This window comes from Argentina silus (genome assembly GCF_951799395.1).
Source record: "Argentina silus genome assembly, chromosome: 5".
Lineage (NCBI taxonomy): Eukaryota > Metazoa > Chordata > Actinopteri > Argentiniformes > Argentinidae > Argentina > Argentina silus.
The window spans coordinates 13,037,694-13,050,553 of NC_139659.1; the positions used below are offsets into that span (position 1 = coordinate 13,037,694).

At 45.7% G+C, this 12,860-nt stretch overlaps 2 protein-coding genes across 4 annotated transcripts; both read left to right on the top strand.

Moving 5' to 3' along the window:
- The first annotated feature begins 3,456 nt into the window (after nt 1-3,456).
- On the top strand, nt 3,457-7,298 carry pus1 (pseudouridine synthase 1). Of its 3 annotated transcripts, none has more exons than XM_083669546.1 (6): nt 3,457-3,820; nt 4,318-4,550; nt 4,679-4,822; nt 5,280-5,382; nt 5,515-6,215; nt 7,116-7,298. In XM_083669546.1, exons 1-6 carry the CDS (start codon nt 3,751-3,753, stop codon nt 7,146-7,148), a joined length of 1,284 nt encoding a protein of 427 aa, XP_083525672.1. In that variant the 5' UTR covers nt 3,457-3,750; the 3' UTR covers nt 7,149-7,298. The 3 variants fall into 3 exon arrangements, with proteins under 3 accessions (XP_083525672.1, XP_083525673.1, XP_083525674.1); XM_083669547.1 differs by having other exon boundaries at nt 4,685-4,822; XM_083669548.1 differs by having other exon boundaries at nt 3,513-3,585.
- Nucleotides 7,299-7,874: 576 nt separating this feature from the next.
- Nucleotides 7,875-12,860, top strand: noc4l (nucleolar complex associated 4 homolog). Its single transcript, XM_083670109.1, has 14 exons — nt 7,875-7,999; nt 8,442-8,548; nt 9,114-9,221; nt 9,508-9,657; nt 9,983-10,085; nt 10,238-10,272; nt 10,353-10,403; nt 10,604-10,715; nt 10,868-10,928; nt 11,080-11,190; nt 11,388-11,551; nt 11,845-11,927; nt 12,133-12,246; nt 12,424-12,860. The coding sequence occupies exons 1-14, from the start codon at nt 7,927-7,929 to the stop codon at nt 12,544-12,546; spliced, it is 1,395 nt and encodes a 464-aa protein (XP_083526235.1). The 5' UTR covers nt 7,875-7,926; the 3' UTR covers nt 12,547-12,860.

Consider the following 12,860-nt stretch of genomic DNA (forward strand, 5'->3'; position numbering starts at 1 on the left):
CTAGAACTATTTCAAAAATGTCGTCTTTGCTCAATGAAATGCCTGGCGCAGTGCATTCAACCTGTGCTTTCAGTATGCGTCTGTCATCCATCTCCCACACCGAACTGTCAAGTGTTCAAGACCCGTGGCTATGGCAGTCTCTCAGTGCTGGAACGAAAACGCTTTTTGTTGGTTCATGTTACATGTTATGATGACATGATGGCGTTATGCTGTAGAGGTTTGACACCTGTTAAGAGGCTATACCCCCCCCCTCCTCACAGCTCTTCTCAGGTCAGCAAGATGCAAATCAATAACACTATCAGAATCCCATTCCCTCACCCCATCTGGTAAGTCGAGTCTGACTGCTAGCCTTGTTTTGTTTGTTATTTTGTCCATTTGGCATATTTCTGTGGAATGCTGAGTTTTGAACAATTGGTCAATGGTCGTGCATGCCATTTACTGGTTTGTTACAGGAGTGTGAGGCGGATGGGCTGTGATCACACAGCATCGTCATAGTGACTCATACAGGCTACAGATAGATACTGGCTCTGCACAGCATCGAATTTACATGATACAATGGTGTTTTTTTTACATTTCAATGGTGTCTTAGCCTAGGTGGTCAAAGCTTCAGAGAGCATGTCTACTTATTTTTCACACACACACACACACACACACACACACATTTATCTCCAAATCTTTTAGGGTATGGTTTTGTAATGGACAAAAGGTAAAAAGTTAGGGTTTGTGTGGCAACAAAAGTTGCGTCTTCTCTCTGGACAATGAATGCAGAATCTGATACTATGTGCAGGGCAGTGGCAGTGGGCGCGTTCTAAAGCACTGATTGGTGGAATTGGTAAGTTAGGTTGTCACAGAGTGACAGGGGCAAGGAAAGGGGCTGGAAACTTACTGGGCAGGGGAAACCCAAGCTAGGGTGGCCTGTCCTTTTAACACAGGTAACAGTCTCTACTGTGGAAATGCCAGTTGCTACTGTGTACTCTGTGGGTTTGCATGTAACTAATATGCCAAAACAAAATAGTTCTCAAAGGATTCATCAAAGGATCAGGTTCCTGCAACAGGGAGGAGTGAAGTTGTTTTTTTTTCCCCCAGAGTGTTGAAAAGTACCTGCATTTGGGAAGTTCTTAATAACACCATTACTCATGCACTGACACGTGACTGTATAAAGCTTCACCTGCCAACTCAAAACATAACCATTTACTGTGACAGAAAAATACTTGAGGGACACTTTGTGGGAGAACTGCAGTGTTGGGGAAGCTACTCTGTAAATGTATTGAACTAGATTAGCAATTACTTTGTAAAGAAAGAAGTTGAACTACACTTTTTTGAGAGAAATATATATATATAATATAAGCTATTGTAAAAAAGTAGTTCACTACACTGAAACTACTTCCTCCAACACACGACAGTCAGTAACTGAAATAATTGTGAGGTGTAGCAAATTGGGCAGACCGGAGGCAGTGAGAGAAGAAATATTAGTTCAAGGGCATAATAATAGTTTAATTAGAATGTTTTTTTGTTTTTTTTAGGGGGAAAAAAGTAGTGACAGTAGCTTACAACACTGCTACATGGCAAAAAAAAGTACTTAACTACTTCAAAAACTACTAGGATTTGAATTAAGTTGAACTACCACCAAGCGAATGCAAAATACAGTTCATTTGATAGTTTAACTACACACTGTAGAACTGTACCTCAGCCTCACTGTCTGCACTGTCTGTCTAGAGGATTCACAGACGCCAGAATGACAGAGCTGTGGGAGAAGAGTACCATGCTGTGATAGAGGCTGTCGTAGATGCAACACACCTGACCTCCTCATCTGTTATCTATGCCCTTATCTCTTGACAAACATTGACATCTGTTGTGGCAGCTAAAAATAGCGAGTGACATTCTCCTTCAAGCATATCATACATGAAAAAAAGATGCAAGACACAATTATTATTATACCTGTATGACATTGTACATACATTGCTTACTCTCAAGCATTTCATTACATGGTATCCTGTATATTGTGTAAATGACCAATTTATTTGATTGATTTGATTTACATTTACACAAATAGACCACACCAGCATTTCAGCGAGAGAGAATAATACCTTTGATATAATGAATCAGGATGACTGACATGGTAGTCCCATCCCCCAGTAGAGGCCCTACAGACAAGCCTGGTGGGAGGGGTGTGTGGATTATACTGTAGAACTGTAGATAGCCTCCGTCTCTTGATGCTTGACGGTTCTCTGCAGGAGAAAGTGATTACTTTCAGACACTGTGTTTAATGTAACACTGAGTTTGATATAAGACCCCTGCTGGAAGAAAGATAACAGAGTTCTGCAACTCGGTTCTGCTGATGGGGGTGTTGCTATGGAGATGTGTCGTGCAACTTGTCAAAGGCACTTTTTTTGAACAGTGGATTTTTTGAACAGTGGAGCAGAGGTTTGAGGCACATGACGCACAGCATACGAATTGCTGCATTAATGTTGTATTAATATTAATCATGTGGTGCCCAAGACTGCAGCAGGCTTTGCAACACAGTTGGAGATACCTGAACACTTTGGGCCTGCAGGCATACAAAGCTATTTAATCACGCTTATAGTATGAGTTGAATACATTTGTTTGTATTTCTAATATACGGTTGAAGGTTTGTTATATTGTTAACAGATGCCATTATCTATCACCCCCTAAACGTTTCTTAGTTATCAAGCTAAATTACTTTTTATTATTCATGTATGTTGTCTTGGTTGGGGGCAGAAGATACCACATTCCAAACAGTTGATTGATGGTTGATTGGCAAATGAAACATTGTTTGTTTGTTTGTATTCAGAGGGGGGTGTGGCGGCTCCTGTCCTTTTCCCATAGTGGGGCTAAGTTTGGCATCATCTTCTGGGCACAGTGCCAGACCTTACCTTATAAGGTGCTAAGAAAAAGTGGGAGAAAGAATCTGGAATGTCATGAAAATAGAAGGTGCTCTCTGTGGTAATAGAGAGATCTAATCAGAGATGGTAGAACAATCCACCATCTCTGATCTAACTATGTGCATGTAATTGTACGTAATGTATTGCCTCTCGTATGCATTATTGCAAACAGGACCTATATTATGCTTCATTGGACATAAACAGTTTTTATAAAAGTAAACATTTCTGTTTGGGTTTTTTGTAAACATCGAATTATATACTATGTTCATACAGTGTACTCTCTTCTGATATCTGGATCAATTCACCTGTAAGCTTGTTGACCTAGTATTTAATGTTGGCATTTGGTGATTTTATTTGATCGCAAAGGGAAAATGAAAAGGACCGGCCTAAATGTACACTGCTTTATGCTGATTACGGCCCCATTCTGAACGGTGTTTGTTTGTAATGATCTGCTGCCCTCTAGTGGATAAATCAGACTGTCAATAATGTGAACTCGAGTCTCGCGATAGCAGCTAGGTCAAAGTTGATCACTCCCATGTGTGTTGCTGTTGCTCAGAGCTTATAGTTTTTTTTTCTTGGCTACTTGACTGACTATCTCTGTGCCAAAATTACAATATAACAATATATATACATATATGTCAGTGCTAAACCGGGCAAATTGACGACTTTTTGTGGATAATTTGTGAGTCTCCTGGAAAGGGGTTTCCCATTGAATTTGATTTGTAGCTAGCACTGTTTCAATGGCTAGTTAGCAAGCTAGCCAGTCATGATATTTAATGTTTAGCTAGCGATTTCATGTCAGTGTCTGATGCAGCTAAATACGCTAATAACAATTGTTTGACAAGATATGCTGAGAATTAGACCGTTATTGAGTGCCTTAGCAAGACCACGAGTGTTGAGTATCAAAAAAAGCAACGGTAAGTCTTAGAGAAACAGAGCTGGCTGTTATGTGTCATCTTAATACATTCCAGATACATTAGATGTCCGTTAAGTTGCTACTGCTGTACTAGTATGGACTATGACTGCATTTCATTCCAGGCAGGTGCTCTCTCCCCTGTGGCATCGCCCACATTCACTTTCACAGGTCTGATGATAGGATAGGTCTTGTGGAAATGGAACCCTTGCCCTCTACCTAGCCACCCCTGTGTAGAATTAGGAACCCGTAAGGTCATTTCAACACCTTGCCTCCGTAGACTGAGTGGAATAGCTTACACACCTATCCAGTAAGCCTTCTCTCAGATGACCACAAGTGTTTAAGATGCAGGGACCAGGGGAGGGGAGGGGAGGGGGGTCATTTGATTTTCAGCACCAGTCGTCTCTGATGGTGTGATGGGAAGTTGAACAACGTCAGCGGTGGGGAAGAGACACACTCTTGGATTCACTTCAGTGTCTGGTGTTTAACTGTGTTCATCAGGTTGGCTTGCGTGTGAGGGGTCACATCTGATCATGAGTGAAGAGCCAGGTAACGCTCAGACCAAGTCCCTGAAACGATCGGAAGAGGGAAATGGAGATTCTAGCGAGAACGGGCACGTCAGAAAGAAACTTAAAACCGACGTAGAGCAGACTGGAGGAGACGAGAGGAAACTCCAGAAAAGAAAAGTGGTCCTACTTATGGCATATTCAGGCAAAGGATACTATGGAATGCAGGTTGGTCCCCCCCCCCCCCCCTCTCTCCAGAAGTCTCATCCTAGAGAGGGACGCTTGAATAGCTTACTACCCCCCACTGAAACTACTACTACTTCACTGAATTTGCAACCTGCTCTTGTTTCTGTGAGGTTCAGAGAAACTCAGGATCGGCTCAGTTCAAAACCATCGAGGACGAGCTGGTCAAAGCGCTGGTGAAGGCAGAGTGCATCCCTGAAAACCACGGTGACGACATGAAGAAGATGTCCTTCCAAAGATGTGCGAGAACAGACAAGGTATGGAGGTTGGAGGTTAGTGTGGTGTGTCACTACACTACCCGTCTTCCACCGTAGACTGAAGACCCGTCTCTTCAGGCTCCATCATGACTATGCCTCTTAAAGACTTCTTCAACCCCACTACCCCCCCCCCCCCCCCCCCCCCCCATGTAAATCATTTATCATAAAAAAAAGTTAAGTAATCCTTCCTTCCTTCTAGCATTGTGACTGCCAATAGCCCCTGGTCTTATCATAGATTTGTTTTTCTGATGCTGACTGATGTATAGATGATTCACTTACTGAGACAAATGTACTTGTTGTAAATCGCTTTGGATAAAGGCGTCAAAAATATGAATGTAAATGCGTGTCATCACAAGGGGCTGCCAGCTATGGACACTAGTAGGCCGTACGCTGCATGCGCCTTCTGACACACGTTGATTATTGTGCTTTGCGATGGGCTCCATTTTCTTTCCGTCAGGGTGTTTCTGCAGCTGGCCAAGTGGTGTCGCTAAAGCTCTGGCTGATTGAGGACGTGATGGATAAGATCAACTCCCACCTCCCGGCAGAGATCAGAATCCTGGGTGAGACTTTTGAACACTGTTTCCTGTCGGATCTGATGCTAGGACCAGGCCTAATCCGTAGACAAGACATAGGCAACTGAGACTTACCTAAAGAAATGCTTTGCACCGTCTGTTATCCCCCCCCCCCCCCAGGTCTCAAGCGCGTTACGGGGGGCTTCAACTCTAAGAACAGCTGTGACGCCCGCACATACTGCTACATGCTTCCCACCGTGGCCTTCGCCCCGAAGGACTACAACACCCAGGACTCCGCTGCCTTCCGCCTGGAGCCAGAGACACTGCAGAGAGCAAACCGTCTGTTTGCCTCTTATAAGGGCACCCATAACTTCCACAACTTCACTTCCCAGAAGGCCGCGCGGGACCCCAGCGCCCGCCGCTACATCATGGAGATGGCGTGCGGCGCGCCGTTCGTGCGCGGCGGCGCTGAGTTCGCCGTGGTTAAGGTGCGCGGTCAGAGCTTCATGATGCACCAGATCAGGAAGATGATCGGCCTGGTGATTGCCGTGGTGAAGGGCTACGCGGAGGACCAGGTGCTGGAGCGCAGCTGGGGGGAGGGGAAGGTGGACGTGCCCAAGGCCCCCGGGCTGGGCCTGGTGCTGGAGAGGGTGCACTTTGACAGGTACAACAAGCGCTTCGGCGGGGACGGACTCCACGAGTGTCTGGAGTGGAGCCAGGAGGAGGGCGCTATCCAGGCTTTCAAGGAAGAGCACATCTACCCCAGCATCGTGGAGACGGAGTGCCAGGAAGGCTCCATGGCCAGCTGGATGGCCACACTGCCCATACACGACTTTGATGCCACGGCTTCGGGGGCTCAGGGGGATAAGGACAAGCTGCAGGTGGGTTGAGGGTGGTGGTGGTGGTGGTGGTGGTGGTGGTGGTGGTGGTGGTGGTGGTGGTGGTGGTGGTGACGACTACTGCACAGCTTGTTGTTTCAGAGCTCTGACGTTGCCATGTCAGGATGTGTCGTGGTATTGGCTTGTCGTAGCTTGCGACTTAATTGAACCAGGACTGGTTCTACGTACGTCAGAGACGTATCGGCCCCACGAAATATCCAAAAGGCTGCTTTAATGTCCATACAAATGAATGTTATACCCGTCATTTCCCGAAGCCATGGTGGAAAATTCCAAACATAGCATTTCCGCATAGTATCCAGGTATCCCAGAGGGTGATTGGCTAAAACCCATAATTTTCCACCGTGGCTTTGGGTTAACGAGGGGTATTAAGATAATCTGTATGGTACCGCCTTTTGGATATTTCGCAGGGCCGATGAAAATCTCGAGAGGATGGTGAGTACGTGGATACTCTCGGAACTGGGAGAAGTGATGCTGAAACAGCTAAGGGCGCTCACGGTTGAATTAAGTCGCAATGGGCCGCTTCGTGGCGTAGCACACTAATGCGCATACCACATAATCGCAAGGTCCCAGGTCCGATTCCCACCCTCGACATGTCATCTTGCATGTCATCCTTCCTGTCAATCTCTACTGTTTCTATCTCCCAATAAAGCAGAAATGCCCTAAAAACATATTTTAGAAGAATTAAGAATTAAGTGGCAACACGCTGTGATGAGCCACGATACTCCATCTCATGAAATGATGTGTTGCGTCAGAGCTAGCTGTTTCAGTTCAATTCTAAGTGGTTGTACCGTATTTGTTTTAGCAGGTGAAGGGCGTGTGATGTCATGTTCAGGTCAGGTACTCTGTTGTGATGACTCATCATGTCTTTTTTCCCATTCCCAGGACGATGATGAGGAGGGAAATGGGTCGGATTAAGACACCCATGACAAGAAGACAGTGGGGGACATACCTTTTATACTTGTCTGTCTCTTCCAAAAATGACAAGCGTTTAGTTTTTTTGCTATGTAAAATATATGATCAATAATGTCACTTATTTCCTCAATAATGAAATAAAACCTTTGTCCTTCTTAACCAATTACTGTCAATCCTTTCTAACAATTGGTAGACGTATGTTACACATACATTTCACATTTTATAAAATGTCAGTTCAATGTCCAGAATAACATGCAACTGAAGAAAGCTATTGTCTGTCTTAACTTGCCTTGCAAGATGAGATGTTTTCATGATTTATCCGATAATTAAATCAAGAGCTATAGATCATGTAAATAATGGGAAGCATCATGGTCTCACTGTACATTTATTTTTACACTGAAGTGAAGGTCCTCAGCACCGCCAACCGCCAGAGGGCGGAATAACACAGTGTAACTCCTTGTTTATGTTGAACTACATTCAACATGGCGACGACCAAGAAGCGCAACGTGAGTGCGGACAACTCATCAGAAGATCGTAAAAAAACACCCAAAATTGATATCGACAGTAAAATAGAGCTTATTATTCAGAGTAGAAAACATGCTAACGATATATTCGACGTTCTCGAGTATCTTCAGGTAAGGAACTTTATTACAAACATCAATGTGTACGATAAGAGTCGAATGCCGGCATGAATTAACCAAACGAATGTCTTTTTGTCCATTTTTACCTTCAGTCAGAGAAAGAGAAGAGCGTTGTCAATGCCATCTATTCATGCAGCAAAATGTTTTGCACGTTATTGGAGAGGGGCGACCTGTATGTCGGACAACTTCCCAAAGAGGAGGACATGTTGAATGGTGAGCATGCCAACTGTGCAAACTCAAATGAGGGGATGTGTGGCACAAGCCGTGCCTCTGAGTTTAAACTCTTATCTGTCTCAAAGAGCCGGCCAGCTAGGCTACTGGTTGTGAGTGGCCTTACACATGAATTGAAAGATTGCTTTATCTTAGTGGCATGATGTCAAGTCTCGTTTATTTGTCATTACATTGAATGCAAGTAGACAAGGCAACGAAATGCTTGAGGGCAGAGCAGCTCTACAACATCAATCATCATCAACAAGAGAATGTGACAAGGATAATAGATGAAATATAAACAGTAACACAAATAAAACTGATGATGAAATCATATCAAATCGGGCATCATTCATGGGACTCAGCAAATGGATGCTGTAGTTGCAGGTCTTGTCATGTTTCGGGCTGAGCCAGTGACAGACTTGTGCTCTGTGTTGATATGTGGCAGGAGAGCGCAGCGGCGAGGAGAAGTACAGCATGTTCGTGCGCCATCGTTACAACAGCTGTGTGGAGATGCTCCTGGAGCACATCAGCCATGAGTCCTTCCAGGTCAAGGTGAGGCGTCTCTCCGTCAACACGAGATACCATCATCTACAGGGGAAAGGATTCTGGGTCCTGCTGTCAATGCGTTATTTATTGCTACATCCTTATCCTCCACCCTTATCCTGTCGTGTGTGCTTGTGCTTCCTCAACATGGATGAATAAGAGAGATAGATAATACTTCCCTGAGGGAAAATTACAGTGTTGCAGCCACCAGTGACACATAATCACACCACGAATGACAAGTGTAAAGACGTAACAAAGTACACAAATACAAAGTATGAAAGTATACATTTTGTGTTTATTTAGTGTGTACTTTGTAACGTCTTTGCACTTGTCCTTTGTGTTGTGACTGTGTCACTGGTGGCTGCAACACTGTAAGAATAGGTTTGGTGTAAGCATCGGTCCATATCAGAGAGCGGAAAAGTCCATACTTCAGAAGAAAAGGGGGACAAATGGGACGCAGCGTACGAGCAAACGGGTTATGTATGAGTAGCTGTTACTGCTGTTCAGAGAGTCCTTGTGAAGGTGTTGGTAGAATGCTGACTGGGTTTGTGACGCTGTCTCTCGTCTGCTGCAGGAGAGTGCCGTGTGTGCGCTGATGAAGTTTGCTTCCGTGGAAGGGAAGTTTCCCCTGCAGGACCTGGACTGGAGTGAACACTACAGCTTCCCAAGAGAGCTCATACAGGTGAGACCAGAGGCATAGCTCAATCATAGGCACCATAATGCTTTTGAGGCAGTTCTGAGTTTCAGAGTCACACACTGTGGAATCAATCATTGTGGGAAATTGTTCATGAACTCCATAATGAATTGCTGTGTGTATTTGTGTATATATATATATTATATTTATATGTCCATGTTTGGCGTTCTCCTTATGTTAGTAGCCTTGCCTTGCTTCAGCACATGTCTGGATCTGTGTGAGATTAATATTGGCTACTGCTGTCTGTATTGATCCATTGCTCTGTGATCGCCAGGCATTGGTGGAGAAGCTTCTCTCTCAGACAGAAGACATGGCACTCCTCATATCCAGGTTCCAGGAGTTCCTGGAGATGGAGGATGTGCGCTTCTATGTGATGAGCTCCTTACGGGAGAACGTGGCCAAGGTCCTGGACAAAAACAAAGGGGTAAGCTCTAATTCCACCGGGTCTGCTATTGGCCAAGTGATTGTTTGGCCATGTGGCCAAACATTTTCTCTTCCTTTCTCCAGCGCTGTGACTGCCGATGGCACTTGTTCTTATTCTTATCATCGGCTTTTACTTACGATGACTGTTGTGTCGTTGATTCACTTACTTAGCGTCTGCTAAATGACTTAAAACTCTTCCAAAGTCTCTTCTACTGACATGCTTGTCCGTGTTGTCGGCCGACCAACGTTGTGTGTGTGTGTGTGTGTGTGTGTGTGTGTGTTGTTGTTGTTGTTGTTGTTGTTGTTGTTGTTGTTGTTGTCCTCAGGCAGTGATGCCCGTCTACCAAAACAACGTGTTCACCCTGCTGTCCAACATCAACATGCCCAGCCAGGAAGCAGAGCTCACCAACTTCCTGGTGAAACAGGAAGGTTAGTCCCAGCCGCTTGTTGGTATTGGTCATTGCTTGGTTGTCACAAGGTCTCATGGGTGAAAATGTGCATGGTTACTCCTTGCTTCAGCATTTTTCCAGTACACTTATGCAACACTTTTTTTTTTTAATTCAAGCTATTTCATTCTACAGCTAAACACGAGGACTGGAAAGCAGCTAAACTGAAAGTAAGCATAATCTCACAATTCAGCCTTGTTTATCACTGAATGATAAATCTGTACTGAGATGCCATCTCCTCTCCCTCCAGGAACATAAGCGTGCCTTTGAGCGGATGTGGCTTGGATTTCTGAAGTACAAGGTAAACTGTCCCCTGTATACCATGTACACCACCTTGGCCTGTGTTTATTCATTGGGGTCTTTACAAGCCCAGAGTAACATTTTCCTGGCAAGCATTTCTATCCACACAGACATAAACGCAGGTTGCAGTGGCATACACTTGTCCAGTTCCCCTCTCATGTCTGTCTGTCTGTCTGTCTGTCTGTCTGTCGCCCCCTGTAGTTGCCAAGCAGCATGTACAAGAGGGTGCTGGTGATCCTCCATGACTCCATCCTGCCCCACATGAGCAAGCCCACGCTGATGATCGACTTCCTCTCTGCAGCCTATGAAGTTGGTGAGTGGGCCTTTCATTACGTGCTGTGTTCCTAGTTCTCTGCAGAGAGTATTTTTGTGAATGTGTACAATGTGGTTAATGTTGTATGGAGTAGGTCATCTGACGTGTGTGTGTGTGTGTGTGTGTGTGTGTGTGTGTGTGTGTGTTTACAGGAGGAGCGATCAGTCTGCTGGCCCTCAACGGCTTGTTTGTGCTCATCCACCAACACAACCTGTGAGTATTCCACATGGTCAACCATGAGAAGGGGTCCTCCTGGTCCACTCCGCTTGTTCAGGTTGAAGCTGCTTTTCTACGGTGTGGTGTAATTTTTCCAGCTACGACCCCCCCCCCCTCTGACAAAGTCAGTGTGTCTGTCTGTCTACAGAGATTACCCAGATTTCTACAAGAACTTGTACAATCTGCTGGAGCCGTCTGTTTTCCATGTCAAGTACAGAGCACGGTTCTTCCATTTGGCCAACCTCTTCCTCTCCTCCACGTAAGACCTCTCCTCCGTTTTCACTCCATTCTCTATTGACGACAGCCATTTTAATTTGAACGTTTGTCTTGCTGTAGAGAAGTAACCATCTCTCTCTCTCTCTCTCTCACACACACACACACACACACACTCTCTCTCTCTCCCCCCCCCCCCCCCCCCCCCCCCCCCCACCTCTTCCTCCCCCTCTCTCCCCTCAGTCACCTGCCTGTCTACTTGGTGGCTGCGTTTGCCAAACGCCTGGCCCGGCTGGCCCTCACAGCGCCCCCTGCTGCCCTGCTCATGATACTGCCCTTCATCTGCAACCTGATCCGCCGTCACCCCTCCTGCCGCGTCCTGATTCACCGCCCCAGTGCAGCAGCCGGTGGGTGTCCCTTCCTTATTTCACCCCCTTACACTTAACTGGCTAAACCGTACACGTCTGCTCCAATACCCACACATGCTCTGAAGACGGGTTCCAATCAGCCTGTCAGGCATTTTGATAACGATTTTGGTGATAAGAAATGCCTGGGGTATTCTGCTTCCTCATGCAAAGTGCTTTACAATGGGTACAATATTGATTTATCAGTGTCACACACCGTGGTGGTGTCATAGCTGGTGTCATTGCCTGTGTTTACAGAGACAAATGTTTAACTGCTTTTGTTTCTGTTCCAACAGAACCCTGTGATGACCCGTACCTGATGGAGGAGGAGGACCCCACCCAGTGCCACGCCCTGGAGAGCAGCCTATGGGAGCTTCAGGTGTGTAGATCCCTCCAGATAGACAAGACATCGTTCATTCATATGGATAAACACAGACAGTCTCACTCACTCACTCACTTACTACTTTCAAATCAAACTTTATTGATATAGCACACTTGCGAGACAAATAGAATCATACAATGCGCATTACAGGAAGAATAAATAAAAACAAACTTTATTTCCTGTCCTGTTCTCCTGGTTATAGACCCTGCAGAAGCATTACCACCCTGACGTGGCCAAGGCTGCCATGGCGATTAACAAGCCCCTGTCACAGCAGGAGGTGGACATCAGCGAGCTGCTGGAACTATCGACCTATGAGGTGAAGTCACAAGGCCTTACTCCCCCCCCCCCACTCTTCTGTCCTATTGACTAATATATATACTCAAGTGCATGCATGTCTGTCACCATAAATCGTGCAGTGTGTGTGTGCGCGCGCGCGCGCATGTATCTCTTCTGTCACTGACGTGTGCCTATCCATTTCTGTATGTGCACTCAGCTGATGGAGCGCGACCTGAAGCCTACAACGAAGGCCAGGACTGTGCCACTGGAGTTTGACCCTGCCACCCAGCTCCTGCAGGGCTCTGGAGGGCTCCTGGCCCTGCACTTCTCTCTGGAGTAGAGCATGGCAGCCAGCTAGCCAGCTAGCCAGCCAGCCAGCCAGCACCAGGAGACTCGCACACCACCAAGATCTCTGGACTCACATTGTGTGTGTGTGTGTGTGTGTGTTTTGGATACACAGATACAGATCATGGGATTATTATAGCAAACTGATATGTTGCTGTTCATGTTTCTACAGCATCTGCGTAGATGTGCAAAATCTTAAATCTTGAACATGCACTTTCACTTCCTCCATCCCTACTTTTCTTCTGCCCACCCTTTCATTTTCCCTGTTCTGCTTTTTGATGAATTGTACTGTACTTCAATAAACCTTTG

Coding starts and splice junctions, on each gene's coding strand:
- noc4l (XM_083670109.1), top strand. CDS start 7,927: ATGTTTTGCACGTTATTGGAGAGGGGCGACCTGTATGTCGGACAACTT. Junction 9,658..9,982: donor TCCTGGACAAAAACAAAGGG/GTAAGCTCTAAT, acceptor TGTTGTCCTCAG/GCAGTGATGCCCGTCTACCA. Junction 10,086..10,237: donor CTTCCTGGTGAAACAGGAAG/GTTAGTCCCAGC, acceptor TTCATTCTACAG/CTAAACACGAGGACTGGAAA.
- pus1 (XM_083669546.1), top strand. CDS start 3,751: ATGCTGAGAATTAGACCGTTATTGAGTGCCTTAGCAAGACCACGAGTG. Junction 4,551..4,678: donor AAGGATACTATGGAATGCAG/GTTGGTCCCCCC, acceptor TGTTTCTGTGAG/GTTCAGAGAAACTCAGGATC. Junction 6,216..7,115: donor GGGATAAGGACAAGCTGCAG/GTGGGTTGAGGG, acceptor TCCCATTCCCAG/GACGATGATGAGGAGGGAAA.